The following is a 27,098-nucleotide window of genomic DNA, read 5'->3' as shown; positions in this document are numbered from 1 at the left end:
TGTCGTTCCAAACTCACTGTAATGGAAAGAGTCCTCATGAAAGCACATCGTGAAAAATGGCCTCATTTTTGGTCAAGTCATGTTTATTTGTATAGCCCTTAATCACAAAGAGTCGCAAAGGGCTGCACAGACCACAGACTATTATGACACCATCCCCCGATCTAAAACCTACACGAGGGCAAGGAAAAACTCAAAAACCTCAACCTAGGTGGCAAATGATACAAGAAAGTGGGCCAGAAGGGGGTTATCTTTATATTGTTTTACAGATGGAAAAAAAAAACTTCTGACTTTTTCGCAGTTGAAAAACTTATCATAACCGTAGTTAGTCCTATCATGGGTGATTTATAATCGAAGAAAAAGAAAAGAAGGAAAAAAGGACAAGAGAAAAAAGGGAAATATAAAAAGAAAGAAGAAAAGGAAAAGAAGAAAATTGAGTTGAAAAGAATAGAAGAAATTTTAAAAAAGGAAAGAAAAAACTTGAGAAGGAGAAAATGAAAATAAAAAAATGGAAAAAAGGAAAGAAATAAGCAAAAAAAGAAGGGAAAAAGAAAATAAGGAAACAAGAAATGAAGAAAAGGCAAAACAAAAAGAAAGAAAAAAAGAGTTTTGTCTTTGGGTGGACTGCCTTTTGTAACTAAATCCAAGTTAAACAAGACTTTCCCAAAAATTTCCCATCATTGCTAGATTATTTTAGAAGTTGACGTGAAAATATTAAGACCGTACGTCATTTTGACAGGTTGAGAGTGTGACCACTAACCACATCAGCAGTACGTCCATATTTTGTGCCACTTTAAGAAAGAGAGAGGCAGAAAGACAAAGAAGAACAATGACAGGAGGACAACATTTAATAAAAATGCAGAGAGAGAAGAGCCAGGCCCGACCTGAATGCAATGAATTCCAGTTTAGACCCGACCTGGCCTGAAATTTAATTCAGGCTCAGGCTTGGGAATAAGATCTTAACTCTGAACTACATACAAAGTGACCAAACCCCTTTAAGTGTTTTCTTTTCCTGAAAATTTGCAATAAAATCCAAATTAAAACCTGTTTCCTTAATGTCTAACCTGACCATCACTTTGATTTAGGTCCAAAAAAAAACAAAACTAGAGTGCCAGACAAGGTCCATGACATCAAGAATAAAAAAAAGTAAAATCAGGAAAAGGTGAGTCAAAATTGAATGACCCAAAATAATGACACTAAAGTGCTAGTAGTGTGTGTTTTGTCCAAAACAGTGTAAAAAAATAACCCCATCCACTCAAGTCCGGGTGTTTTTGGTGTCCCCCGAATCAAAGCTATTAAATATAATTATACTTTTCTGATGGCTGGGTATAGCGTTGACCAGCTAGCGAAATGTGTGAGTCACAGGATGCACTGTTACTGCCCCCCCACCCCCTTTTTTTTTTCCTCTCTTGGTAATGGCAAACATGACTCCTCTCTCTGGTTTGCTGTTGTGATTGAAGGCACTGACCTGTCATACATTTCTAATAGGGGAGCAGGTGTGGCAGTGATGGAGCTTAATTTCCTTTAATAAAGCTTTTTATGTGGCGCACTCTTAATGCCACGCCGAGCCCTCGGAGGTCCCGCTCGTAATAGCTTCATTACTTTTGATTACCGCCGCCTATTGAGACAAACAACTCCCCGGCACTATACATTAGCCGGCTCCGCCAACCCGCCCCCCCCAAAAAATGAGTGTACCTCTTTAGATTTGGGACACCTTTTCCCCGACACGCCAACAAAAGCATGCACTTTGTGTAGACAAAGTCAAAATAGATCACGTGGGAATATGCATCGGGGGCAAAGGTGATGTTGGCGGTGTTGCCATAGCAACCGGGACCGAGAATTTGGTTAAATTGATGTCATGTTCATGCAGATTAGAGGTGAGATTTTCGAGTCTGGTCGGACCTGAAATGTCAATCATTCGGTTTCCCTCTCACTGACTTGTTTTTATTATCCACCCGTCATTTGTTCTATGTTTCTTTTTATTGTATTGTACTGTATTACGATACCAAACTGTATGTAACATCCTACATGCCGACATTTCTTGTGTAAATATCATGTAAATTATAACTATAACCTTATCCTACTTGTTTTATAACCTTATCTTCTCTGTTCCTTTATCTTTTTGGCTTTTTTACCTCACTGTGAATGTGTGAAACTGGAGTGTCATGCCCAATTACGTTGTCACAATATGTTAACCCATTTTGTAACAATAAAGGTATATTCTATTCTATTCTATTCTATTTGAGGAGGATCCACGCAGCGCAGCATGCACGCTACACCGAGGTGGGCGCGCGCCATGTCCTGCAAAATCACCCTTCTTCCTCCCGATTACTCACAAAAAAACGTAAAAATATGGGTTTGCTTCGGGCTCAGTCCCTCAAATCAAGTTCATTGGTCGGGCTCGGGTTGGTTCGGGCTGTGATGAACGTGGGTCGGGTGGAGCTGTTTTATTTAAAGCTGATTTTACCTCTCATGCAAAGGTAAAATCTTAAGCCTGACCCGAAATTTGGCCCGGGTTAATGTCAGGCCAAGCTTCACTCTGGCTGATTTTTTAAAATTTCTAGATCTATCTAGATCTAGACTACTCAATAAATTGCGATTTGCTTGCATGTGTGTGTGTTCTTATGTGGATTATAAGCTCCGAAAAGACTTGAGGCCTCTGGGAATGTCTTTAGGTTTCGTGTGAAGGCACTGAAGGATTTTATACATTTTACTATAAAGGATTTTATAATACACGTTACATTTATCGAGTGCAATGAAGATTTTCACTGAGTGGGCTTCAGGTCAGTGTTTTGGCTGGGGAATTTTGATAACAGGGCGCTGACGAAGGACGGCAGGCATTGTTTTGACAAACGCTTGGTGTTGTTTTGAGTTTCTTCAGACATCGAGGAGCCGTGGAGACCACGTGGGGGTTTTTTCCTGAGGCGCCCATGAGAGGAGCCGACGCGCCGGCTTGCGGAAAAAGGCGTGGGCCGGGAGAACTTAAGAAGATCGAAAAAGGCAGAAGATCGGAGAAGATCAAGGGACAATCGAGAAAAGAGGCTCGACGAAACTCGAGCGACACTAATTCGGCTAATTCGATGGACTTCACTTAGTTTATTGTTTAAGAAAATAAATCTGCCCCCGTGTGAAAATGTAGGCTATTCTTGTCCATCTTTTCCCAAAAAGAAACGAGCATGCATTGTTTGGTCAACGGTACATTTTAATAGTTAAATTCCTAACAGCACCCTCAATAAATACCAATAAAATCGATCTACTTTTGTGTACAAGCAGCTTTGGAGCTGCATGTGGTCATACTGCTCCTCACTTAAGTAAGATGCCCGACAACGCAGAGCCATTATGCTTGTGTTTTAATAAAAATGTATACTAAAACGTGTAAAATGTGTGGACTGTAAATGTACGCACACACATTCGAAGATAAATGTCTGGAAGATTGCATAATGCCCCGTCATATCAGAGCTAATAGCGTGGGCCATGATGTGCATGAAACAATGTAATCAAATCAGTATCTTGTCACAACTGACTGTAATGATGCTACGACATTTGCGACGCTAAAATCACAGTGCGCTGAGGCATTTTAAACGCGTAAATAGTTTTAGCCACGAGAGACCGTGGTTCACAAAAAATCAGTTCTCTTTTCATCACAACACGTACTATACTAAACTCTTGTGAAGTCAATTGAAAGAACATATTCCTGCTCTGCCTATTATCAACCTGTCGTTTTTCCTTTTTGTCTCCCTGCCTCTTTCTCTTAGATAGATAGATAGATAGATAGATAGATAGATAGATAGATAGATAGATAGATAGATAGATAGATAGATAGATAGATAGATAGATAGATAGATAGATAGATAGATAGATAGATAGATAGATAGATAGATAGATAGATAGATAGATAGATAGATAGATAGATAGATAGATAGATAGATAGATAGATAGATAGATAGATAGATAGATAGATAGATGGATACTTTATTCATCCCCGCAAGGAAATTCACATTTCCAGCAGCATCCCTGAGCTGAGAACAATACAATAATAAAGCAGAAAGAATACAATATACAAATACCCAATGTGACGTGCAAATGCCCACTGCAGTGTGTTATATAGAGTATCTATATAACACAGAATACATATTGCAATAAAATTCGGTAATATGCAATGTAGGGGGTGTGGTTTAATGTGGGCCTTTACTCTGCCGGGTAGAGTTAAAGAGCCTCATGGCATGAGGAAGAAAAGATCTCTTCAGTCTGTCCGTAGTACAAGACAGTGACAGCAGTCTGTTGCTGAAACTGCTCTTCCGTCTGGAGATAATGCTGTGTAGTGGATGCGATGGATTGTCCATGATTGACCGCAGCTAGATTCTCAAGGACTTACTGCTGGCTGTGCTTTTTGGCCCAACTCTCAAACCGTCGAAAAAACGGACAGCCTAAATATTTTCATGTCAACTCTTACAAAATGGTAAAAAATGGTAAATGTTACCTCTGTAAGTTAATGTTCAATGAACTCTCTTCTGTGAAGAACCCACAGTGTTATTTGGTTATTAAAATAGATATATATATATATTTTTTTAAATAGCATTATAATAAGATAAGCAATGTTCAACAACTCTACAAACGAGGGCTCATTCATTACTTATTTCTATTTTAGCATGATTTACCTTTGATTGTTGTTTGCAGGGCAATGTGTTGAGAAATAAGCCAGCTTCACACTGCTTGGCCTGATCTACGCTCATTTCGTCTTTCGGGAATGGATCATCTGCTTCATTACCTGCATCAGAAATCACATAAATAATGAGAAAAATATAAACACTATATGAATATAAATGTGTATATACAGTGAAGTCACATTTATTTGTATAGCCCTTAATCACAAAATGACTGAAAGGACAGCACAGGCCACAATTACACGATCCCCTGATCTGAAACTGGCATGTGGGCAAAGAAAAACCAAAACACTTCAGCATGAGGAAATTAAGAAGCCTTTTGAAGGGGGTCACACAAAATGTGTGTGTGTATATATATATATGCTGTACTGTATTTATCAGGGATATCAAACTCACTTTGGCTATGGGGCTTGATCCAGACTTTCTGTTCTCAGGCCTGATCAGTAAAAGAATTTCAACCAAAATTTTCAGCTTTGTTTTTCCGTATTATGCTTTATCGTTCAGCTTTCTTTAGTAGCCTACCCTACATATCATAATCACGAAACAAGGGATCTTTTCGAAGCATAACATATTTATTCACAAAAAAATGGGCAAAACATTGTATTTACGTTTGACATTGAACAGGCTTATTTTAACAGTTGAGTGAATGTGTTTTTTACACCTGAACCAACTCATTATGCTGTACGTACAAGCTCAAGCAGGGGCCAATAAAACAGACATAACTTTTGCCTTACTTGTCATACTGGTTTGAAAAAATAACAATAAAAAATAAAAATAATAACAGTTTCAGCAGTGCATGGGCTCCAAGATTAGACTAGTTAGATCAAACTACTATTTTGCAGAGGTAAGATCTTATATTATATCTTATATTTATGTATTATCTTCTCTTTCTTTCTCTCCCTCTGTTCCTCTCCCCTTCTATCTTTCTATCCTCTTTTCTTTCCTTCTCTCTTTCTCACGTTCAATTTCTCTTTGGATTTCTTTCTTTCTATTTCTTTACCCCTCTCTGACTATTTCTCTTTTTGTCTCTTTTGTCTCTCTCTCTCTCTCTCTCTCTGTCTCTCTCTCTCTCTCTCTCTCTCTCTCTCTCTCTCTCTCTCTCTCTCTACATATATATATATATATATATATATATATATATATATACATACAGATTTTTTTTTTTCTGATTTCTTCCTCTTTTTTTAAACCAGTGAGGAGGGCAATGTAAATTGATTGCTCAACAGGGATCAAATCGCTCTCTCCTAATTAATACAAAACATCCAAGAGGGAAAACATGTGCGAGCACAATGACTATATTCAGCTCTGCTCACTTCACAGATCTTGTAATAGAATTATTTATTTATGTTCGCTTTAGGTAGAAATAGAAAGGGAGAAAGACAGCAAAAACGTCTTAATTATAGTTCACAGAGAAAAGGGGGTTGGGAAAATAAGAGAGGGTGGGATGCAGGGATGGAGAGTGGCGGGAGGGGCTATTCACCGCCGATTCATTAGCATATGAAAAAAGACTCATGACTATTTGAGTTGGTTCATCATCTGCTGAATCATATTTATGCGCCCTTGCAACCCCTTTCCCCCTCCCCTCGCTTTTATACAGACAATACTGATGGGAATTCAGTTTCTCTTCAGAGAACTGTCTCTTTCGGCTCGGCTCTCTATAAAAAAAGCAGGCTCTTTTGGCCCTCAAACGGCTCTTCAGATTGTTTTGGTTGCTTTAGAATAGATATTACCAAGTGTTATTTAACATTATACACAAAGTTATATTAAAATAGAAGAAAAAATAATCGAAAAAAGACCAAAATTAACAATAAATAAAATGAAGAAAAACATAAAAAAAGGAACAAAAAGAAAAAGTGGTAAAGCGCTAAAAAAATAAACCAAAAGAAAAAAAAAAGAAAGAGAGAAAATTGAACAAAAAAGAAAAACGGGGAAAAAAGCATGAAAAAATAAGTTCAAAGCTGGAAAAAATGAAATGAAGAAAAAAAATAAAAGATTAAAAAAACGTAAAAAGAAAAGAGCCCAATTTTGGTGTAAATAGGGTGTAAAATTGTAAATTAAGCATTGTAAGTGACAACTGTTAAATAATGGTGGCCGTGATTCAAATATGTTATAGATAAAATTAACTATGAACACAATACCAACATTTAATTCACAATATATTTACTTAAGGTTCTTCAAAGTCTGATTCAAAATGACCAACAAAACCAATACTGTCAGGACCAGAGCATGTACCGGACCCACTTGCGTTACGTTTCCCTCAGTTTTATTGGAAGAAAGGGAAAGGGTTGCCCCCCACAATCTGGTGATCGCTGGGTGCGGGAAGCAGGTCGCTCTGAACGCAGAAGTGGGACTTCCAGGGTGAGGGATGGCGGTGTCAGGAACGGAAAAACGGATCAGTAGCCGGGACAGGAGAGCAAAACGTTGTCGGGTCGGAAGGGAGTCGTAAGCCAGGAAAGGAGAGTAGACGTGGTCGGGGACAAAAAAAAGGTCAAAAGCCGGGACCGGAGAGTAGACGTGGTCAGGATAAAAAACGCGTCGAAGCCGGGGAACAGACAGGAGCAAAAAACAGGTGGGAGTCAGGGTCGAAAAAGGCTTGCCTAGTGTTAACTGAGGATCGCAGACGGACTGACAACAAGGGACAGATAGGAGTGCGGTGAAATAGGGCCAGAGAGCCAATCATAGTCCGAGGCAGTTGGCACCAAAGGAGCGGGTACAGGTGAAGCATACCGGTAATCAAGACAAATACGACTTCAAATATCGTATATACTCGTATATAAGCCTACATCTCATATAACTCGAACCCCTCAAAACTGCTTTAAAATACTACTAAATAAAATAAATCCAAATCCAGAATATTGATAAAACATGTACCTGAAAAAAATATGATTATTAAATCACAGTATGTAGATAATCAGGATTAATAAACCGGTGAAAAATATATAAATAAAACATTGTCAAACCGTTTGCTATACTTTTGTACACTTAAACAATAGCTTTTTATTTCGCAATTATATCTTTCTTTTTCTCGATCGTTGTTGTCACTGTTTTCCACTTTTCATTTTCATTATCACTAACTAGCACAAAGGAAATAAAAAAAACATAATTACAGTAAAATTAAATGTGTTCCTCTCAAACACATTCGGGGACCGGGCCAATTGACTGAACAGGAAGGAAAGCTCCAGGAAGGCATTATTGCCATCATTCATTTTTGTTCCGCCTTCACATTATTTTGCCAAGGCAAAGGGCAGCAACCCACTAAAAATAGGTCCAGTTTAGGAACTCATATTAATATGACCTAGAGCATACGGTTCAGTGCTCTTAGTGCCACCACCCGGGATTCATTCCCATTGCATCCATGTTTTTCAGCTGTGGTCATTGACACAAAGTCAATAATATACTACCATAAAACCTCAACTTTTGGGTTCCTTTTTAATAAATAGGGTACTTAAGAAGTCAAAAACACTGAATCCAAGGAGAAAAGATGTAAATCGGCCAATCACAAGAGGATAAAAAGAGTCTCAAAGGGAACTGGCTCTTGATTGGTGGATAGCAGGCGGTTTTCATTCACTTCCAAGAGCTTGCTTACAGAATCCGAATCAACTTTGTTATCATTGTATCGCTACAACGATATTACAGTTGTGCTCCAGTTGGCCAAAATATAAACTATTAAGACGAATTAATAGAAAAATATAAAGTGTTTAACTTTAATATAAAGTGTTCATATCTGAAATAAAAACTATATTGCACTTAAAACTGTAGGAAGTCAACATAACAACTGAATAATCCTTCATCTGAACACAATTATGGAAATCAAGTGTCAATAAAGTAATGAGATGCTATGGCGGCCAATTGACTGATTGGCTTCCCTTCTATTTAAATTCAGTGCTCTCACTCACCCTTTGTCAGTCCGTCAACGAACCTCTGCACCCGCAAGACGTGGGTTTAGACTCTGTCCGGTTTCCTGCTTGTGTTTCCTGTACGGTATTGTTCCCCTCTATTTTGTCCTGTTCAATATCGATCTCCAGTTTCGTTCCCGTCTAGTTTGTTCTGTGTAATTTCGATATCCTGTTTTGATATCAATCCTGTCTGTCCCGTCCTGTCCGGTTTCGACCCCATCTGTTTGATATCTGCTCGTGCAATTGGTATCGATCTCGTCGGCCTCTGGCTCCTTGTCATTCCACGCCAGACTGCTGCTTTACGTCTTCCGCCCAACGATCGCCCAATCACTGGCGTTTGGGTTAACGTGCATGACTGCCCCATTTTCCGTGAAATAAAAGTTTGTGTGAGAAACATCTCGCATTTGGGTTCTCCTCCTGTTCCTGTTCTTGACAAGTAAACAGTACAATGTCAAAACATTTAACAGTACAAAAATAAAATAAAGTAAAATACTTCTTTTGCAATGAAATACTTCTTCTGCACAACTGTTTTAGGTTCAAGTGAAGATCATCTAAATCAGGGGTGGCGAACACGTGGCTCTAGAGCCACATGGGGCTCTTGGCCAATAAGAATGCGGCTCTTTGCCTCATCCTATTTTCTATATACTGTGGCTCTTTGCCTCGTTTCATGTTTAGTTTCCCCCCCCTCTTAAAACACACTGGAACCCATCAGAGTTAATAACAAATAATAGATAAAATTAATTAAATTAAAATTAATTTGGCAGATTTGTTGTTGTTATGCTGCTCCGGACACATAACTGACTGCCAATCATCTGCGTAGGTTACGTCTAATTCCGGTAAGTGCGTGGTGTGACTCTTACAGTTAAAAATTTTGGCTCTTTGTGTCAAACTTGTTCGCCCCCCCTGATCTAAATTAAAACCGTACATAACCGGAATATTGCACTTAATCGGGATATTGCACTTAAAACAGGGGATTGATCCTACCTCTCAGATAGGACACACTGTGTTAAATATGGTGAGCCCTTTAGTGTTACCTGTGGTGTTCCGCAGGGTTCAGTGCTTGGCCCCCTTCTTGTCAGCATTTACATGCTTCCATTCGGTGATATTATTCGCAAGTATAATATCAGTTTCCACTGCTACGCAGATGACGTTTAACTATATCTTCCGTTGGAGGAATCTGCCACACTAAATTGTGGGAATTTGGAGGCCTGCCTCACTGAGATAAAAGAGTGGACGTCACTCAATGTCTTGCGTCTTAACTCTGAAAAGACCGAAATGTTAGTTATCGGTCCATCTAAATGCTGTGACTTATTCTCAAAAACTGCTGTGAACATTGACAAATGTCACATCACACAGAGTGACTCCGTTAAAAATTTAGGTGTCATATTTGACCCCGATCTGTTCTTTCAAACACATGTGAAGAAAATTACTAGAACCGCTTTCTTCCATCTTCGCAACGTTGCTAAAATTCGTCCTATACTGTCTCAATTGGATGCGGAGATTATAATTCACGCGTTTGTTACTTCCCGTCTTGATTACTGTAATGCACTACTCTCCGGTCTCCCGAAGTCCAGAATCAAGAGTCTCCAGCTGGTACAAAATGCTGCAGCGAGGCTTTTAACTAGGACAAAAAAATCCGATCACATCACGCCGATTTTGGCTAACCTGCATTGGCTCCCTGATAGCCTAAGATATGATTTCAAGGTTCTCTTAGTATTATAGAAAATCATACATGGACTTGCTCCCTCATATCTTTCAGATCTGATTTCCCCCTATGTTCCGGTCCGAAGCCCTCGTTCTGAGAGCGCCGGTCTTCTGGTGATCCCAAGAGCCAAGAAGTGTTCCGCTGGTTCGAGAGCGTTCTCCATCCGGGCACCGGTGCTGTGAAATGCTCTTCCCCCTGAGATCCGATCTGCAACCTCAGTGGAAATGTTTAAATCTTAGCTTAAAACACCCTTCTACTCTATAGCATATGAATAACCTATACTTTTCGTGAACAATATCTCTGTATTATTTGTGATTGCAACATCCTTTGCTGTCTGGTAATGCGGTCCCTTCTCAAGGTTTCTTCATTTTCCTCATGTTGAGGTTTTTGGGATTTTCCTTGCCCTCATGTTGGTTCCAGATCAGGGGATGGTGTAATAATAGTCTGAAAAAATAGTCTGTGTAATAACCTGTGAATGTCACGGTCGCCGTGGCGACGAGTCTGCCGCGCCCCCGAACTCAAGCTGCAGCAGATCAGCTGATTGCTACTTAAGGCTGGGTTGTGGGTTTGGCGGGCGCTGGCTCATTACACATTCCCCGGTCTGTTATGCCTTGTCCTGTTTTAGTTTTAAACATTTTTCGTCTGTTATGCCCTGTCCTGTTGAGTTCGTGCCGGAGGAACTCTGTACTGTTCTGTTTTGTCCCGGAGTATTGGGCGACTTTTATTTTGTTAAATAAAACTTATGGATCGTCACGCAATTGAGTTCTCCCTTCCTGCCTCCTGCCTCCGTTCTGGTCCGGTCACCCCTTCCACTCCACCACGCCTCGTGACAGTCAAGCCCTTTGGGACTCTTTGTGATTAAGGGCTATACAAATAAAAATGACTTGACTTGACTTGCACTTAGAACCAGGGAATTGCGCTAAAAACCGGGACATTGCACGACTGCGGTTTAGTGTGTTCATAGCTTTGAAGAAGAAGTTATCCCTCCGTCTGTTTGTTCGAGCCTTGTGGGATCCGAACCATCGACCCGATGGCAGCAGTTTGTAAAGAAGGTCAAGGTGTGCGGAGCCGGTTCGTTCACCAACGACACATCACTAATAGACAAATGACACTCCTCCGAAGACCCCGCCCCCCCCTCAGGAGAGGGTCTGGTCTCGCCGGCCGATCTTCTGTGCTAATCCGGCCTCTCTCCGTCCTTGAGACCGTCCCTCCAAACTCCTCCCTTGCCTCAACCCCATCTGCGAGCATTCCCAGCACTGAGGCGGGTCACCAGGGGGGGTTAGATTTAGGTAGAGAGGGGGCGGTCATGAAAAACCACGGCCCGCCGCCATTATCCCCACATCCGAAGAGTGTTTGTGTTTTTGCTGCTGTTTGGTGTTATTATACATATAATAATCATTATTATTACGGCTATTATTGCGACTGGAGTGCGGAGCAGCTGCCTCGGATATCCGGCGCCGACCTCGATTTCGCCGGCGTAATTAACACAGTGGCTATTGTGATTGTCGGATAGCCACAACTACATTTTTCCCCCCTTTTTTTATTGCAAAGAGAGCAGGATTGGCAGGACGCAGCGTTGTTTGCATTCAAATGTGATTAGGCCCAAGCAAGATTTCCAAATGTCAGGGCGGCCGTCGCTAGCTGATGAGAATTTAATGCAAATCGCCAGGCAGAAAACAATCCTCGCCTGGTTTCCTTCTCTTGAAGCATGGGTGGGAAAACTGCGGGTCGTGGGCAGCACGCAGCCCAGCAGGCTTTTTTATCAAATACACACGATACACACGATACAAGATACAGTAATCTCTTGCTGTATCACATTTCATTAACACAGGTTCGCTACCTCGCGGATTTTCACATTGCATTGTGTACTGCATTTTGATTGGCTAAACAGTCGCCCGGCCCGTTTTCTTATTGTCTCTGCCTGAGCGCCATTGACGTTGCGGTCAGACTTTTTAGTCAAGTCAAGTCAAGTCATGTTTATTTGTGACGCTCTTAACCACAAAGAGTCTCAAAGGGCTGCGCAGACCATAGATTATTGCAAACCACTGACTATTATGACACCATCTCCTGATCTAAAACCTACATGAGGGCAAATAATACACAGATATTGTCAACATAAAATATAGGTTATTCATATGCTATAGAATTGAAATGTGTTTTAAGCTTAGATTTAAACCTTTCCACTGAGGTTGCAGATCGAAGAGCATTCCATGGAGAAGGCTCTCGAACCTGCGGATGTCTTCTTGGCTCTTGGGATCACTAGTAGACCAGCATTTTCAGAGCGAAGGCTCCGGACCGTAACATAGGGGGGAATTAAATCTGAATGATATGAGGGAGCAAGTTCATGTATGATTTTGTATACTACTAACAGAACCTTAAAATCACATCTTAAGCTAGCAGGGAGACAATGCAGGTTAGCTAAAATCGGGGTAGTGTGATCAAACTTTCCTGTCTTGGTTAAAAGCCTCGCTGCAGCATTTTGTAAAAGCTGAAGGCTTTTGATTTTGGACTTTGGGAGACCTGAGAGTAGTGCATTACAGTAATCGAGACGGGAAGCAACAAACCCGTGAATTATAATCCCCGCATCCGACTGAGACAGCATAGGGCGAATTTTAGCAATGTTGCAAAGATGGAAAAAAGCTTTTCTAGTAATATTCTTAACGTGCGTTTTAAAGGACAGATTGGGGTCAAATATGACTTACACCTACACAAATCAGCTTGACTAACATACATTATATATGCGTTAATCTTTTTCAACTTGAAGTTTCTCTAAAAGTCATCATGTCAACAAAACGCTCTGGAACCATAAAAGCCCTGGATAGTTGGACTTCTCGACCTGCTAAACTTGCCTTGGGGGCCACACTCAACTGTACAGTTTTTTCCTGGCAAAATGTTTGTGTGTGTTTTTGCTACTTTTTTCCCTCCTTTTGTTTTGTTTTGTTTTATTTTCTTTGTTTTTTGTATGTGTTTGTCTTGCTGTCGGTCACCCCTCTGGAGGGATATGACCAGGGTAGATAGATAGATAGATAGATAGATAGATAGATAGATAGATAGATAGATAGATAGATAGATAGATAGATAGATAGATAGATAGATAGATAGATAGATAGATAGATAGATAGATAGATAGATAGACAGACAGACAGACAGACAGACAGACAGACAGACAGACAGACAGACAGACAGACAGACAGACAGACAGACAGACAGACAGACAGACAGACAGACAGACAGACAGACAGATAGATAGATAGATAGATAGATAGATAGATAGATAGATAGATAGATAGATAGATAGATAGATAGATAGATAGATAGATAGATAGATTGTAATGCGACAAAGTTCCTGCAACTGAAAATGTACGCTCAATCAACACCTACACGGGGAGAGATTTGTCTCAAAAATGTACACACGTATAGTTCATATCCACAAATTAATTCGCAATTTACTCAAGATCTAGAAAAAAAACATATATCTTGATGAATGCATGGGCAGAATTAAAAATTGTATATATTTATGGATCTGCACCTCATTCACACCGGATTTTCTTCTTTGATGGTACTGGAGAAATTGGAAAATTGGCTTTTAAGGTCATTAGAAAGTACTTGACGCTAAGAAAGTTATGCAAACACTGTATTTTGACCTATTTTCCTCTTAAATGTGGCCTGTGGGCTGTAGTTTGCCCACCGATGTACGACACCAGGGGTAGCGAACCTATGGCTCGGGAGCCATATATGGCTCTTTTCATGAGTACATATGGCTCCAAAATAAAATGTAAGTATTGCACATCTCTCTGTAGCATTCCAAAGTCAAGTGATTTCATCCCGATTTTGGTCCATATAAAGTCGAAACAACTTAATGCAGAAGTTCGATAAGAAACCATTTAAACTGATGAATAAAAACGCCGGCAAACGACTTTGATTGGGTGAGCAGTACAGCGCAAGGCACTTCCTTCTCTCTCTCTCAGTGCCGAAAATGAATATGACGATATGATTATCGTTTGCAGTCATTTGTGACATTTTTACAAAAGAACTTTGCATGCACATTGTTTTGAAACCGTTATTAAGGACAAACTTCATGGAAAAAAATTGCCACAACACTCTTAACTGAAGGTGGAAGACAAATTGTAAGTGGCATATTTACATTGATTTGGGACACAGGATTTGGCATTATTATCATTTCATACATTTGATTAAATCATCAAATGACACACAGTGAAATAAAATGTGCTGAAGAATGAGCTTTTGTCTAGAAAGCGTGTTTGGCAGTTTTTTCAATTTTGTCTGAAAATATATGATGTGGCTCTCTCAATTTCTTTTTAAAACATTTTTTGATCCTGACCCCTGTACTACACGATACAGCGACATCTAGCAGTCAAATATTCCACAGTGTCTCTTTCACAGCGGTACCGTTGTGAATTATAGGCAGCCGGTGGGATGTATGCTCTGTGCAAGGTCACTGTCTGCAACCTCCCCCCTTCCCATTTCCCTACTTGTTTTTGTTTCCCCTTCCAGAAAGGGGTTAAAAAAAGCAAAAAACGAGGGGGGGGGGTGGATTTAATTATGGAATGAATGGAATTATAATGCGCCCGCAGCAAGTTTTCCTCCTTATTTATTAAAGCAGCTGATGGGCCAGGTTTGATGAGCCACTTCTGGCATAATTGAGTCATCACACAAAGAGGCTCCCTCGCATTCAGAGTGCTTTTATCAGCGGCAAACAGACCTGATTACTGACAATTACACTCTGATCTAGGGGAGGAAGGAGCAGAGAGGAGAAGGGAGAAAAAAAAAAAGAAAAAGAAAGAAGAAGGGCGTAAAACGAGCAGAGGGTAACTTGTGTGTGTTTATAGTTTAGCCCGGGAATGATTTTCACATTCATTTTACACGCTAAGTGTTTGCGCGTAATAAAGGCTGAGCAAGAGATAGGCGCTTTTCACTTTCATATTTTCTTGTAATGAATGTGCGACGACACGGGTGGGCTTGATCTCATTTCGTTAGGCGACAAAACGGGAGGGCAAAGTTTTCATTATGGGAAGGGGGGGAACATTTGTAGCTTATCGTTGTTTCTTAGATACAAGGCTGCATGCAATTTACCTTATTTGCTGGTCTAAGGTGCAGCGGTGAGCCGTCAGGGCCTACAAATGGTAAATGGACTGGATATCTATATCGATTTAACCAGTCACCGAAAACTACCCCTCCCCCAAAGCGCTTTACAATGTACTTTACACCAATTCACACAATCGCAACCATGCAACAAGGCGCCTATCTGTTTATCAGCGGCAATAGGGGTTCAGTGTCTTTCCCAACATTTAACTCGGGAATTGAACCTGCAACCTCTGCTCTACATCTTGAGCCGCCTTCTCTTCTGGCCTCTAAATATCTCAATCATGTGGTGTTTAGTATATTTGGTCCATGAATACTTATTAAATCATTCAAAATTCTCTGTCAGCTTCCTTCTATTGTTTTCCCCCTAGTTGTGCTGCTTCCACATGTGTTCTTTCATATTTAAGCATTCAACCAATCACATTTTAGCCATTCTTGGTTGCCAGGGTCAGAAATCAAGCCAGTGGCCTTCACAATCAGCTCTGCAGGCCCCGATGCATGAAATGAGTCACCATAAAGCTGCTGGTATAGCCCAGGGGTGTCAAGAAGGCGACCTGCGGGCCAGATCAGGCTAAGGGCTTGAATCTGGCCCGCGAGACAACGCTAAGGGAAGCGCTAGAGAAAACTGAGCTGTAGGTTGAAATATGTCCACTTGATGTTGCCTCTAACAAAGACGCTGTAGTTATATTTCTTTCTCTCTTTCTCTTTTTTTCTTTCTCTTTCTCCCTTTCTCTCTTTCTTTGTCCCACACTCTCTTTTTCTCTCCCCATCTTTCTCTTATTTCTTTATCTCTTTTTTTTCTTTCTTCTCAATCGACTAGTCCGGCCCCCGAGAGAACGTTTGTTCTATCGTGTGGCCCCCGAGTTAAAATGAGTCTGACACCCCTGGTATAGCCAATCAGCCACTAATACGACAGGACAGGCTGGACTTTTAGCACTCGCTCTGATGGTAATAGAAAAGAACTTCTTGATGGAACTGAAACTCATGGATAATCTGTAAACAACATTTTCTCTAGGAAAGGAAGGATAATGGATTTTGTGCACAAATAAAAAAATGTTTTTTTGTTGAATAAAATTTGGCTCTCCTGCATAATAATATTGTGATTTTATGAGGTTATTGTTGAAGCTTTTTTTTATATGTGTCGCAGCTATAAAATAGTTATTGAGGGTTGGATTGGTTCAGATGCAGCACTACTGAAACCCTATGTGTTAAATGCACAGCCCTTCACTGAAAAAGGGCACCTGATTATAAGGCGCAGCTTCAAAAAGTCTATTTTTTTCATATACAAAGTGCACTGTACTATAAGGTGCATGGAATTAAAACTACAGTAAAACCTCAGAAAAATAATAGTATGTATATCATTAAACATAGATATTAGGAAATCTGGATACACCACTAAACAATTTGATTCATTCATAATTGCCATATTGAAAATCATTAATTGTTATTATGCATTTCTGATTTTATTTACTGTAAAAATAAGGCAAAGTTTTAAATTTCTGGAAAGTTTTGGGTTTTTAGTTGCACCTTATAATCTGTTAAATACATTAATTGTTATTTATAAAACAAAAGGAAACTTTTCCATTAGTTCATCAACTATATTTTTTGCAAATAACCTTTTTTATTTGTTAATAAGAATAAGACATTTATTTTTATAAACATTTTTGTCCCCCCAAAAAACAGAATTCCAGAACATTTTGATCATTTTACATATATTTTTTCTTACTTTTAGATATCGTGTTTTTCAAAATAAGATGAATGTGTTTAAAATGAGCTAGCATTTCATTATGTAATTTTGCTTTTTTTCAGGTTTTCTTTCCCTAATCTTGGTAGAGAATATATATCTCAAAATTTGCTAATTAATCTACTACTAAATTCTTACCCTATCGGCAGACAATTTTACTCATTTTAAGTACTTTTTTCTTACTTTCAGATGTATAAATGTGTTTTTCTAGTAAAATAAAAAATACATATATTTAGACTAAGCAAAACTATTTTACCCGGCAGAGTCAAGTCATGTCTATTTATATAGCCCTTAATCACAAGAAATCTCAAAGGGCTGTACATGCTATAGACTGCCATTACACCATCCCCTGATCTGAAACGTACATGAGGGCAAAGAAAAACTCAAAAACCTCACCATGAGAAAAATTATGAAATCTTGAGAATCTTGACCGATGCAGCCGGATCTAGATAATGGCGTACCTCAGGTCCAGGTTTCTCTAAATATACGCACTGTGCAACAACCAGGCTCATAAAGGAACATAGAGTGTCCGTTTGTTTTCTTTTCTGCACTTTGAAAATGGCCGTCTCAGGGTTTGTACAGGTGCTTGAAATCCTTGAAAATGCTTGAATTTTAATGTGTTTTCAAGGATGGGAAAGTGATTGAGTTTTGGGTGAAGTGTTTCCAATTTTGTAGAAAATATAACTCAAAATTTGTAAACTGAGGTACGGCAGTAGAAAAAATAAATTCTTATCCCATTAGCAGGATATTTTGCTTATTTTAGGCATATTTTTCTTATTTTAAAGGTATTTTATCTTTTTTATTTCTATCTTATTAGTGTCTCTCTTTTTAACATCATTTTATTATGTTTAAAACAATAATTGTGAAAAAAAAGTCAAATGAAAAACAATATTAGAATATGTTTTAAAGTTAAAAAAAATGAAATTAAATGCGCACAATTTTATGATGATTCTGCAATTTGTTTTCTTCAAGTTAAGAAAGAAAATACTGGACGGGAGTCATTTTCTTAATCACAATGTCTTTTTTTCATTGCCAAAATATAATGAAGTCTGAAGGCGAAATATCATTATCATCCCTAGTTACAATAATATCGATAGAATAGAAAATAGTGACTATATATCGAAGATTTAAAGTGATAATTTTACTCGTATTTTTTAACTGCATAAATAAAATAAAAAGAGTCCACATCAAAGCAATGTTCTCTTCCTTACTTAACGACAGATGGTTGAATATATTTGTCGAGCACTCTATGAGATATCTAAGACAGATGGTCTTTGATATCAATTGGACGTTAAACTAAAATTGTGTTTTTTAATCCAACGGCATTTTATGCAATGCTCTACAATTTTATATATATATATATATATATATATATATATATATATATATATATATACATAGTGAAAGGAAATAAGTGAACACCCTGCTATTCTGATATTTCTCCCACTTGGAAGTCATGGAGGGGTCTAATATTTCCATCCTAAGTGCATGTCCACTGTGAAAAAGATAAACTAAAAATAAAAATCCAGAAATCCCAATGCATGATTTTTTTTAACAATTTATTTGTGTGATACAGCTGCAAATAAGTATCATCTAAAGTTCTAACCCTGAAATACCTTTTAGTCCACCCATTAAAAGTCCACCTCCACTCATGTATCATCCTGAATCATATGAGGTCGTTAGCTGCTTAAAAAAAATCATGCATTGTGGTTTCTGGATTTTTCTTTTTAGTTTATCTCTCTCACAGTGGACATGCACCTACGATGGAAATTTCAGACCCCTCTGAGATTTCGAAGTGGGAGGAATAGCAAAAAAAGCAGGGTGTACTTATTTTCTTCACTGTATATATATATATATATATATATATATATATATATATATATATATATATATATATATATATATATATATATATATATATATATATATATATATATATATATATATATATATATATGTATATATATATATATATATATATATATATATATATATATATATATATGTATTATTTTTTTTTGCATAATTTATTAATATCATAGTTAATTATGACTGTAATGTTTTATTATTCAACCATAGTCTAACAGCTATTTTTTGTGGTTGGACCTTCCACATGAAACATTACTGCTTAATCACTTATTAGTTTTTCTTGTTTGCATGTTCTTTTCCTAGGAGTGGTCAAATTTCATTTAACCATTAAGTTTTTTTCACCATATTTTATATAATCGGCATACAAATATACAGCAGATGAACCCGATAGAAAAAAATATATATATTTCTGTTTAAAAAGGTAAAGATGGTTCTCTGAAAAACAGAAATAATGTTTTAACATATTCATTCCTTCATCTACTGTTGCTTTATTACTTTATACAAATCCGACTTCTAATTTTTATTTCTTCTGAAATGTTCTTTCTTCAAAAAGCAAGTTTTGATGTTGTATAATTAGAAAAACAACAGAAACAGTGAGCTATATTATCTAATATGGCAGAGGTAGGTTTTTATTTAATATACTTCTTGAAATAAAAAAAAGTTGAATTAGCAAAACAATCTGCAAGTGGAACGAGATAATTTCACTTTAAAAAGATTATTTCAAGTTTTTATCCCCTTTCCCTTAAGTTTCTAAAAGGGCTTTTTGCTGTGTTTTTTTAAATTAATTTACATTGAATTAAAAGTACTTTTCTTACATATTTTGTCCTTTTTTCTTTCATAAATTAACAACGTTCATACTTCAAATAAGCACATCTATACATATAGCAGATGATAGATCATTTTATTAAATTCAAAACTGGGAAAATCTCTTAAAATGAGCAAAATGGTCTACCGAGTTTTTTTTTTGTATGAACAAATTTTAAAACAAGCTAAATATCGTAAAATGAGAAAATATACAAATAAAAAAATACTTTTCTGGCGATGGGGTAAGAAATTTATCACGTTCTACAAATCTAAAAAGAAAATATTGATAAAAAAAATTGCAGGATATTCTACTATGTGCTGTATAAGCCCGTTTTCCTAATTGTAAGAATTATTGTTCCTATTTTATTTGAGAAACGAGAAAAAATATTTTAAAACGAGACGAAATACAGACGCTCCCCTAGTTACGACCATTCGACTTACGTAAAACAGTAGATACGAACATTTTCTTCGGGATGTCGAAAAATATCCGGACATTGCTGTAAGTTAGATTTTGTTTTGTGTGCACCTTTTTCCGAGTAGAGGACTGTACTGTAGTGCTTCTATCCACCATGTGGCGCTGTGAGAGGTCACCCAGCATTCACACCAAAGAAGAAATCCGGCTTCTACTTCCGAGTTCGTGTCCAAACACACTGCACTGTAGCTCTAGCGCGCTTTAATAACTTTGACATTTTTATTGTTTAATATCACACGCATCCATTCAAAATGGTTGGTGTAAAGTGAAAAGTAGAGGCGAACTGTTTCTTTTGAAACGAAAGTGGAATAAGAAAGCTTGATGTGGTTGAGTAAATGGTTGGATCGTTGTTATTTCGTCCACTTTTTTTCACGGTGGAATAAGTCACCTAACTCTTCCAAAAGTAACCTTATTCATCTTTACAGTCAAGTCGTGTTTATTTGTGACACCCTTAAGTCTCAAAGGGCTTCACAGACCACAGAATGTCAACACCTAATGTGTAACTTTCTTCTTCTGTACTATTTTGTTTTCATCAAGCCTTCTTTGTAACGTTATACAGCATATTATTATTTTTTAATTGTTTATTTTTCAGTTTCAAAACAATACAGGTTACTTATACAAGCCTTAAACATACTTATATGCAGGGTTGGGTAGGGTTACTTTAACTTGATTACTTTCAATTACTTATAGATTACTCCAATATCAAATATGCGAATAAAAGACAAAAGAAACTAAATATGAATACAATGATGACTCACAGCACGTGGTAAGCTTTCTCTCCTGGCTTTGATCTCTTTGATCTCTGGCAAAACTAACATAAAATGCGACAGAAACAAAATGAAAATAAATCCAAACAGCTTGCCGACATCATTTTTGCCGTTCCATGTGTTCCGTTACTCCCCAAGCTGCACAAAATTTAGTAATTGTATTCATATTTAGTTTCTTTTGTCTTTTATTAGCATATTTGGTATTGGAGTAATCCAAAAGTAATTGAAAGTAATCAAGTTAAGGTAACCCTACCCAACCCTGCTTATATGAACCTTAAACATACAAATTATAGCACTGAAGCAACTTACGAACAAATTCAACCTACAAACGATCCTCCGGAACCTATTTCGTTCATAAGTAGGGCGGCGTCTGTATAAATAATTACTTTTTAGAGTAACTTACGGCAGCGCAGTGGTTAGCGCGTGTGCGGCACAGTTCTGAGGCCATGAGATCGAACCTCCTGTGCGGAGTTTGCATGTTCTCCCCGTGCTTGCGTGGGTTTCCTCCGGGCACTCCGGTTTCCTCCCACATTCCAAAAACATGCATGTCAGGTTAATTGACCGGTCCAAATTATCTTTAGGTGTGAATGAACGAGTGAGTTGTCTGTCTCTGTGTGCCCTGCGATTGGCTGGCAACCGGTTCAGGGTGTCCCCTGCCCACTGGCCGAAAATAGCTGGGATGGGCTCCAGCACCCTCGCGACCCTACTGAAGATAAGCGGTGCAGATAATGGATGGATGGATGAATGGATGCCTAACACTGGTAATCAATGACAAAGACAATTTCCTTCAATCAACTTCATCTTGTGCGTCCTATAGTTTGGTGCGCCTTAAGTATGAAAACTATACGAAGCATTATAATCCGGCGCACCTCATAGTGTCTAAAATACGGTAGTACTTATTTAATTCCCCCACAACAAAGTGATGATTGAAATCTTTGAACAGACCCTTTCAGGATTAGGTCTCCCTCTTTAAGGCTAATTTCTTAGGATCAGCTTCGGTCTTTAAATCTGGAATATCAGCGGCGGCGTCCAACAGAACAGCTTCTCAGCTCTCCCGCAAAGTGTTTGTGCCTCCTGCCAAGGAGGACTTTCATATCGTTTCGCTATCTTATCCCCTCTCCAAGACAGAACGGCTTCAATAAGGACGACGGGCGCTCACAGAATTCTTACCAGACAATTAGGAGCTTTGACGGCTGGCCGGCTTCAAATCATGCCTGGCTATGGCAAAACTACAGAAAACCGAGAGATCGGAGCCAGCTAGCCGACGACCCGATCAAAGAGTCGGACCCTGACACCTTTGCTGTGCTAAATTTAAGGAGAGAAATGGGGGGGGGGGGGGGGGGGGGGGGTGATCTTGTCATGGCGTTCCAAAGTCGCTCCCTTTAAGCTGAGTTCACCTGGAGCCGGACCAGTCCGGAGCCTTTCTTCTGACATCACAGAGCCGATTCACAATTTTTTTCACCTCCGTGTCGTGTGAAGATCCGCTATTACTTCCTGGATCCAATTAATAGCGAGTCTAATAAAATTAGTATCTGTTGCCCGCATCAATAGCCCGCCAGCCCTTTTGCCAAGGGGCTCTGGTTGCAATCTTTGAATGTGAACATGCTCTGGCTAATTTGAGGACAGGTGTTCGGGGGGAAAGAAATTCCGGGCCCCCGAGTGTAACAATGAGCTGCGTAATCCTGTCCAAGGAAGCTTCTTTTATTTAGTTTTTTACCCGCATGAATGCCACCAGGTGGTCCCCGATCGGTAGGTGCACGGGACCGTTCTCCTTAATCCATCCGACACACCAGTGAGGTGTCTTCGGTGAATGAGACGGCTCTATGAGACGGCTCTTGGAAGTGGAAATGACAGGAACCGACTCCCGAAGAATAAGAAGCCGACTCCTTTGGAAACGCTCTTGCTTTCTCTCGATCCCTCTCTCTGTCTTTATTGTCTTTCTCGGTCTTTTCCATATCTTTCTTTCTCTCCCTCTTTCTCTTTCTATCTCTCTCTTTTGTTGCTCTCTTTCTCACCTTCTCTCTATCACTCTGTCTCTCTTTTTCTGTATATTTCTTTCTCTTGATCTCTCCTCTCTCTGTGTGTCTCTGTCTCTTGCTCTTTCTCTCTCTCTCTCTCTTTCTGTCTTTCTTTTGTTTTCTTTCTATCTTTTTTCTCTCTCTTTTTCTCTCTATTTCCCTCTCTCTCTTTTACTCCATAATCCTTTTTTATCTGTCTTTTACTCTGTTTACATCCACTTTAACTCTCTCCCCCTTGCTCTTTCTAACTTTCTTTCTTTCTCCTTTACTGGATCTTTCTCTCGATTTCTTTTCCCCCCTCTTTCTTTGTTTCATTTTCTTTATCCCTTTCTCTCTCTTTCTTGCTTTATGTCTCTCTCTGTCTCTCACCCTCTCAGTCATTCTCTCAGTCATTCTCTTTTTCTCTGGCTCTCTTTCTCGCTTTCTATCTCCTTCTCTCTGTTTCTCTTAATCTCATTTACTCTAGCTCTCTTTCTCACTTTATATGTCTTTATATCCATTTTATCCCTTTTCCCTTTTTCTTACCTTTAATTTTGTGTTTCTTTTTTGTTCTGTCATGTTTCCTTTTATCATTTTCTTTTGTTTCTTTTTTCATGTTTTGGTCCTTTATTTCTCTATTTCCTGCTATATTATTCCTTTTTTATATCGTAATTTTGTGTGTGTAGTCCTACTTACAAATTGGTAATATTAAATGGACCCCAAAAACCTGTCGATTTTTCTCCTTTTCTTCTTTTGTCTTTCTTTTTTTCTCATTGACTTCTTTTAATTATTTTCGTTCTTTTTTCTAGATTTTTTATTTACTTTTTTCTTGTTTTTCCCTATTTTTCTCTTTTTATTTTTTCCCTTTTTTGTTTCTCTTTTCCATTTTTCTCCTTATTTTTTCCCTCCTCAAGGTCATTTCGCAACATCATAATCGGTAATATATTGATCAAAGCATGAGAAAAATCCGAAAAGCTGTCGTTTTTTAGCGAGCCGTGCCGAGAGAGCCGGTTCTCTAAAAAAACTTGGGAACTCCCATCACTACGACACACAAAAGGCAGGTCTCCTTTGCAAAAAAAAAAAAAAAAAATGAAGAAAAGTTTCCGTTTGACACGCTGCCTGTGAAAGGAGTCAGTGATTTGTAATGAGATTGCGCTGAAGTGAACAGCTCGCATGGCAGCTGTAGTTTTCCCAGGGTTAATGGCCTTTCACTGCCTTCTCTAAATGAGTCAGCTGTTCCTGTCATTAAACAAGTCGGCTCTCGCTTTCCCCTCACATACACACTGGCCGTGGTGATGATGTATGTTTGGGCCCCGGAGACTGACCGTAACCTGTTTTTAGGCCCTGGAGACCGGGGGACGGACCTTCACCTCCACCCGAGGGAATCACAAACCCATCTCAACCACGCCCACTGACCTTATACGCCACTAAGATTGGAACCATTGACCCACTTTATCAACGGATTTAATCCTGACATAGTACACTTGAGGCCAGGGTTGGGTAGGGTTACTTTAACTTGATTACTTTCAATGACTTTTGGATTACTCCAATACCAAATATGCTAATCAAAGACAAAAGAAACTAAATATGAATAAAATTACTAAATTTTTGTGCAGGCTTGGGGAGTAAGTTTGGATTTATTTTAATTTTGTTTCTGTCGCATTTTATGTGAGTTTTGCCGGAGATCAAAGCCAGGAGAGAAAGCTTACCACATGTTGTGAGTCATAATTGTATTCATATTAAGTTTCTCATCTCATCTCATTAGCCGTACCGCTTATCCTCATTAGGGTCGCGGGGGGGCTGGAGCCCATCCCAGCCATCTCCGGGCAGTGGGCAGGGGACACCCTGAACTGGTTGCCAGCCAATCGCAGGGCACACAGGGACAGACAACTCATTCGCTCATTCACACCTAGGGACAATTTGGACCGGCCAATCCACCTGAAATGCATGTTTTTGGAACGTGGGAGGAAACCGGAGTGCCCGGAGGAAACCCACGCAAGCACGGGGAGAACATACAAACTCCGCACAGGAAGTCTGGAGCTGGATTTGAACCCACGACAGGTTCCCATGACATGAACTGTGCCGCACAAGCGCTAACCACTGCGCCGCCGTGCTGCCCATATTAAGTTTCTTTTGTCTTTTATTAGAATATTTGGTATTGGAGTAATCCAAAAGTAATTGAAAGTAATCAAGTTAAAGTAACCCTACACAAACCTGCTTGAGGCCTTGTGTCTTGAATGGTACTTCTGTGCCCCCGTTGCAAAAAGTACTGTATTTTATCCTGTGTAACTTGCTTTTTTTTACCTGGAACAGAACTCAAAAAGTGGGTGCGCGTTATACACAAGGTTTTACGGTACAACGGTATTTGTGCCACGATTTATCAGTTGAAAAAAATTCGCTGACCACAAACATCGGAGGCAAAGGGAGTCGAACCCATGTCACGTGGGTGAGAGTGCCATTTCTACTACTAAACCACCATAGGAAAAGGCATTTGATTTGATCCCATTCTCACACTATTTTTGCACTGAGAGGGTTTGATTTGATCCCATTCTCACACTATTTTTGCACTGAGAGGGATGGGCGCCACCAGGCTGTTCTTGCCCAAGACACACCACAGGAAATGGTGCCCCTAAAACCCTTGTGGTTAAGGGATCCAACTAACCAAGCAAGCAAAAAAACAATAATCTGTAAATAACCAATATTGATCATTGATCGCTGTTGCCTACTGGGTTTTTATATTGTTTTCTGTCTTGTGTTGTGTAAACTTAAATATATATTTTATTTACAGGGTTGGGCTGGGTTACTTTAACTTGATTACTTTCAATTACTTTTGGATTACCCCAATACCAAATATGCTAATAAAAGACAAAAGATACTAAATATGAATAAAATGACTCAATTTTGTGCAGGCTTGCGGAGTAACGGAATACATGGAATGGCAAAAATAATGTCGGGAAGCTGTTTGGATTTATTTTCATTTTGTTTCTGTCGCATTTTATGTTAGTTTTGCCGGAGATCAAAGAGATCAAAGCCAGGAGAGAAAGTTTACCATGTGTTGTGAGTCATAATTGTATTCATATTTAGTTTCTTTTGTCTTTTATTAGCATATTTGGTATTGGAGTAATCCAAAAGTAATTGAAAGTAATTAAGTTAAAGTAACCCTACCCAACCCTGTTTATTTGTATATAGGTAATTCTAGGTCACTTTTAAAGTACAGACGCTGCCAGCAAGTTGAATTTGTTCGTAAGTTGCTTCAGTGCTATATTTTGTATGTTTATGGTTTCTATAAGAATGTTTAAGGCTTGTATAAGTAACCTGTATTGTTTTGTACTAAAAAATAACATTTTATAAAATAATATGCTCTATAACGATAAATAAAGTTGAGTTTAACTTACTTTTGGAAGATGTGCTTCTAGAGGTCCTCCTCCCGGTTAAAAAGTGGCCCAAAAAAGTGTTTCGACTATTTTCTCAACCACATCAAGCTTTCTTATTCCACTTTCATTTCAAAAGAAACGGCTCGCCTTTTCTTTACACTTTACACCAACTATATCGAATAGATGCACAAGATATTAATAAAAATATCAAAGTTCTTGGATGCTGGGTGAACTCTCACAGCGCCACCACACGCCGGTAGCGGCGGAAAGAAGCACTACAGTATTGTCCTGTACTCGGAAAAAGGTGCACACAATACTAAATCCAAATTACAGCAATGTCTGGATATTTTTCGACATCCCGAAAAAAATCTTTGTATCTACCGTTTTTTGTAAGTCGAATGGTCGTAAGTAGGGGAGCTTCTGTATATGTTACTTTCAAATTATGTTACATTTAAATGCAATGTGTATATGTACACGATATGGGTCAGTTTTGAATTTCTTGACACTCTGTGTAATGACAAAAGACGTGTTATATTTGATCCCATTCCATTTTTATTCATGGTACCAGCGACGAATATTTGAGAATTGAGAAATGATGCGTAATCCTTGCTCTAATACACGTTCTCTTGGTAGCGACCTGTAGGGGGCGATGATGCTTCATAGGACAATGCCATACAATCTAATGCCAGCTGCCGTTAATCACAAG

General features: G+C 38.7%; 1 protein-coding gene across 1 annotated transcript in view; it reads right to left on the bottom strand.

Moving 5' to 3' along the window:
• The window catches only part of st18 (ST18 C2H2C-type zinc finger transcription factor), a 106,855-nt gene that overhangs the window by 67,577 nt on the left and 12,180 nt on the right, over positions 1-27,098 (bottom strand). Inside the window, exon 2 of the mRNA XM_088347368.1 lies at positions 4,656-4,765. Within this exon, the coding sequence (XP_088203494.1) occupies positions 4,656-4,730 (75 nt within the window). The 5' untranslated portion in view covers positions 4,731-4,765. The remainder of the gene's footprint in view (positions 1-4,655; positions 4,766-27,098) is intronic.

Source organism: Urocampus carinirostris, chromosome 1 (genome assembly GCF_059441175.1).
Source record: "Urocampus carinirostris isolate Australia breed hairy pipefish chromosome 1, RoL_Ucar_1.0, whole genome shotgun sequence".
Taxonomy (NCBI): domain Eukaryota; kingdom Metazoa; phylum Chordata; class Actinopteri; order Syngnathiformes; family Syngnathidae; genus Urocampus; species Urocampus carinirostris.
This window is presented reverse-complemented; position numbering and strand designations above follow the sequence as displayed.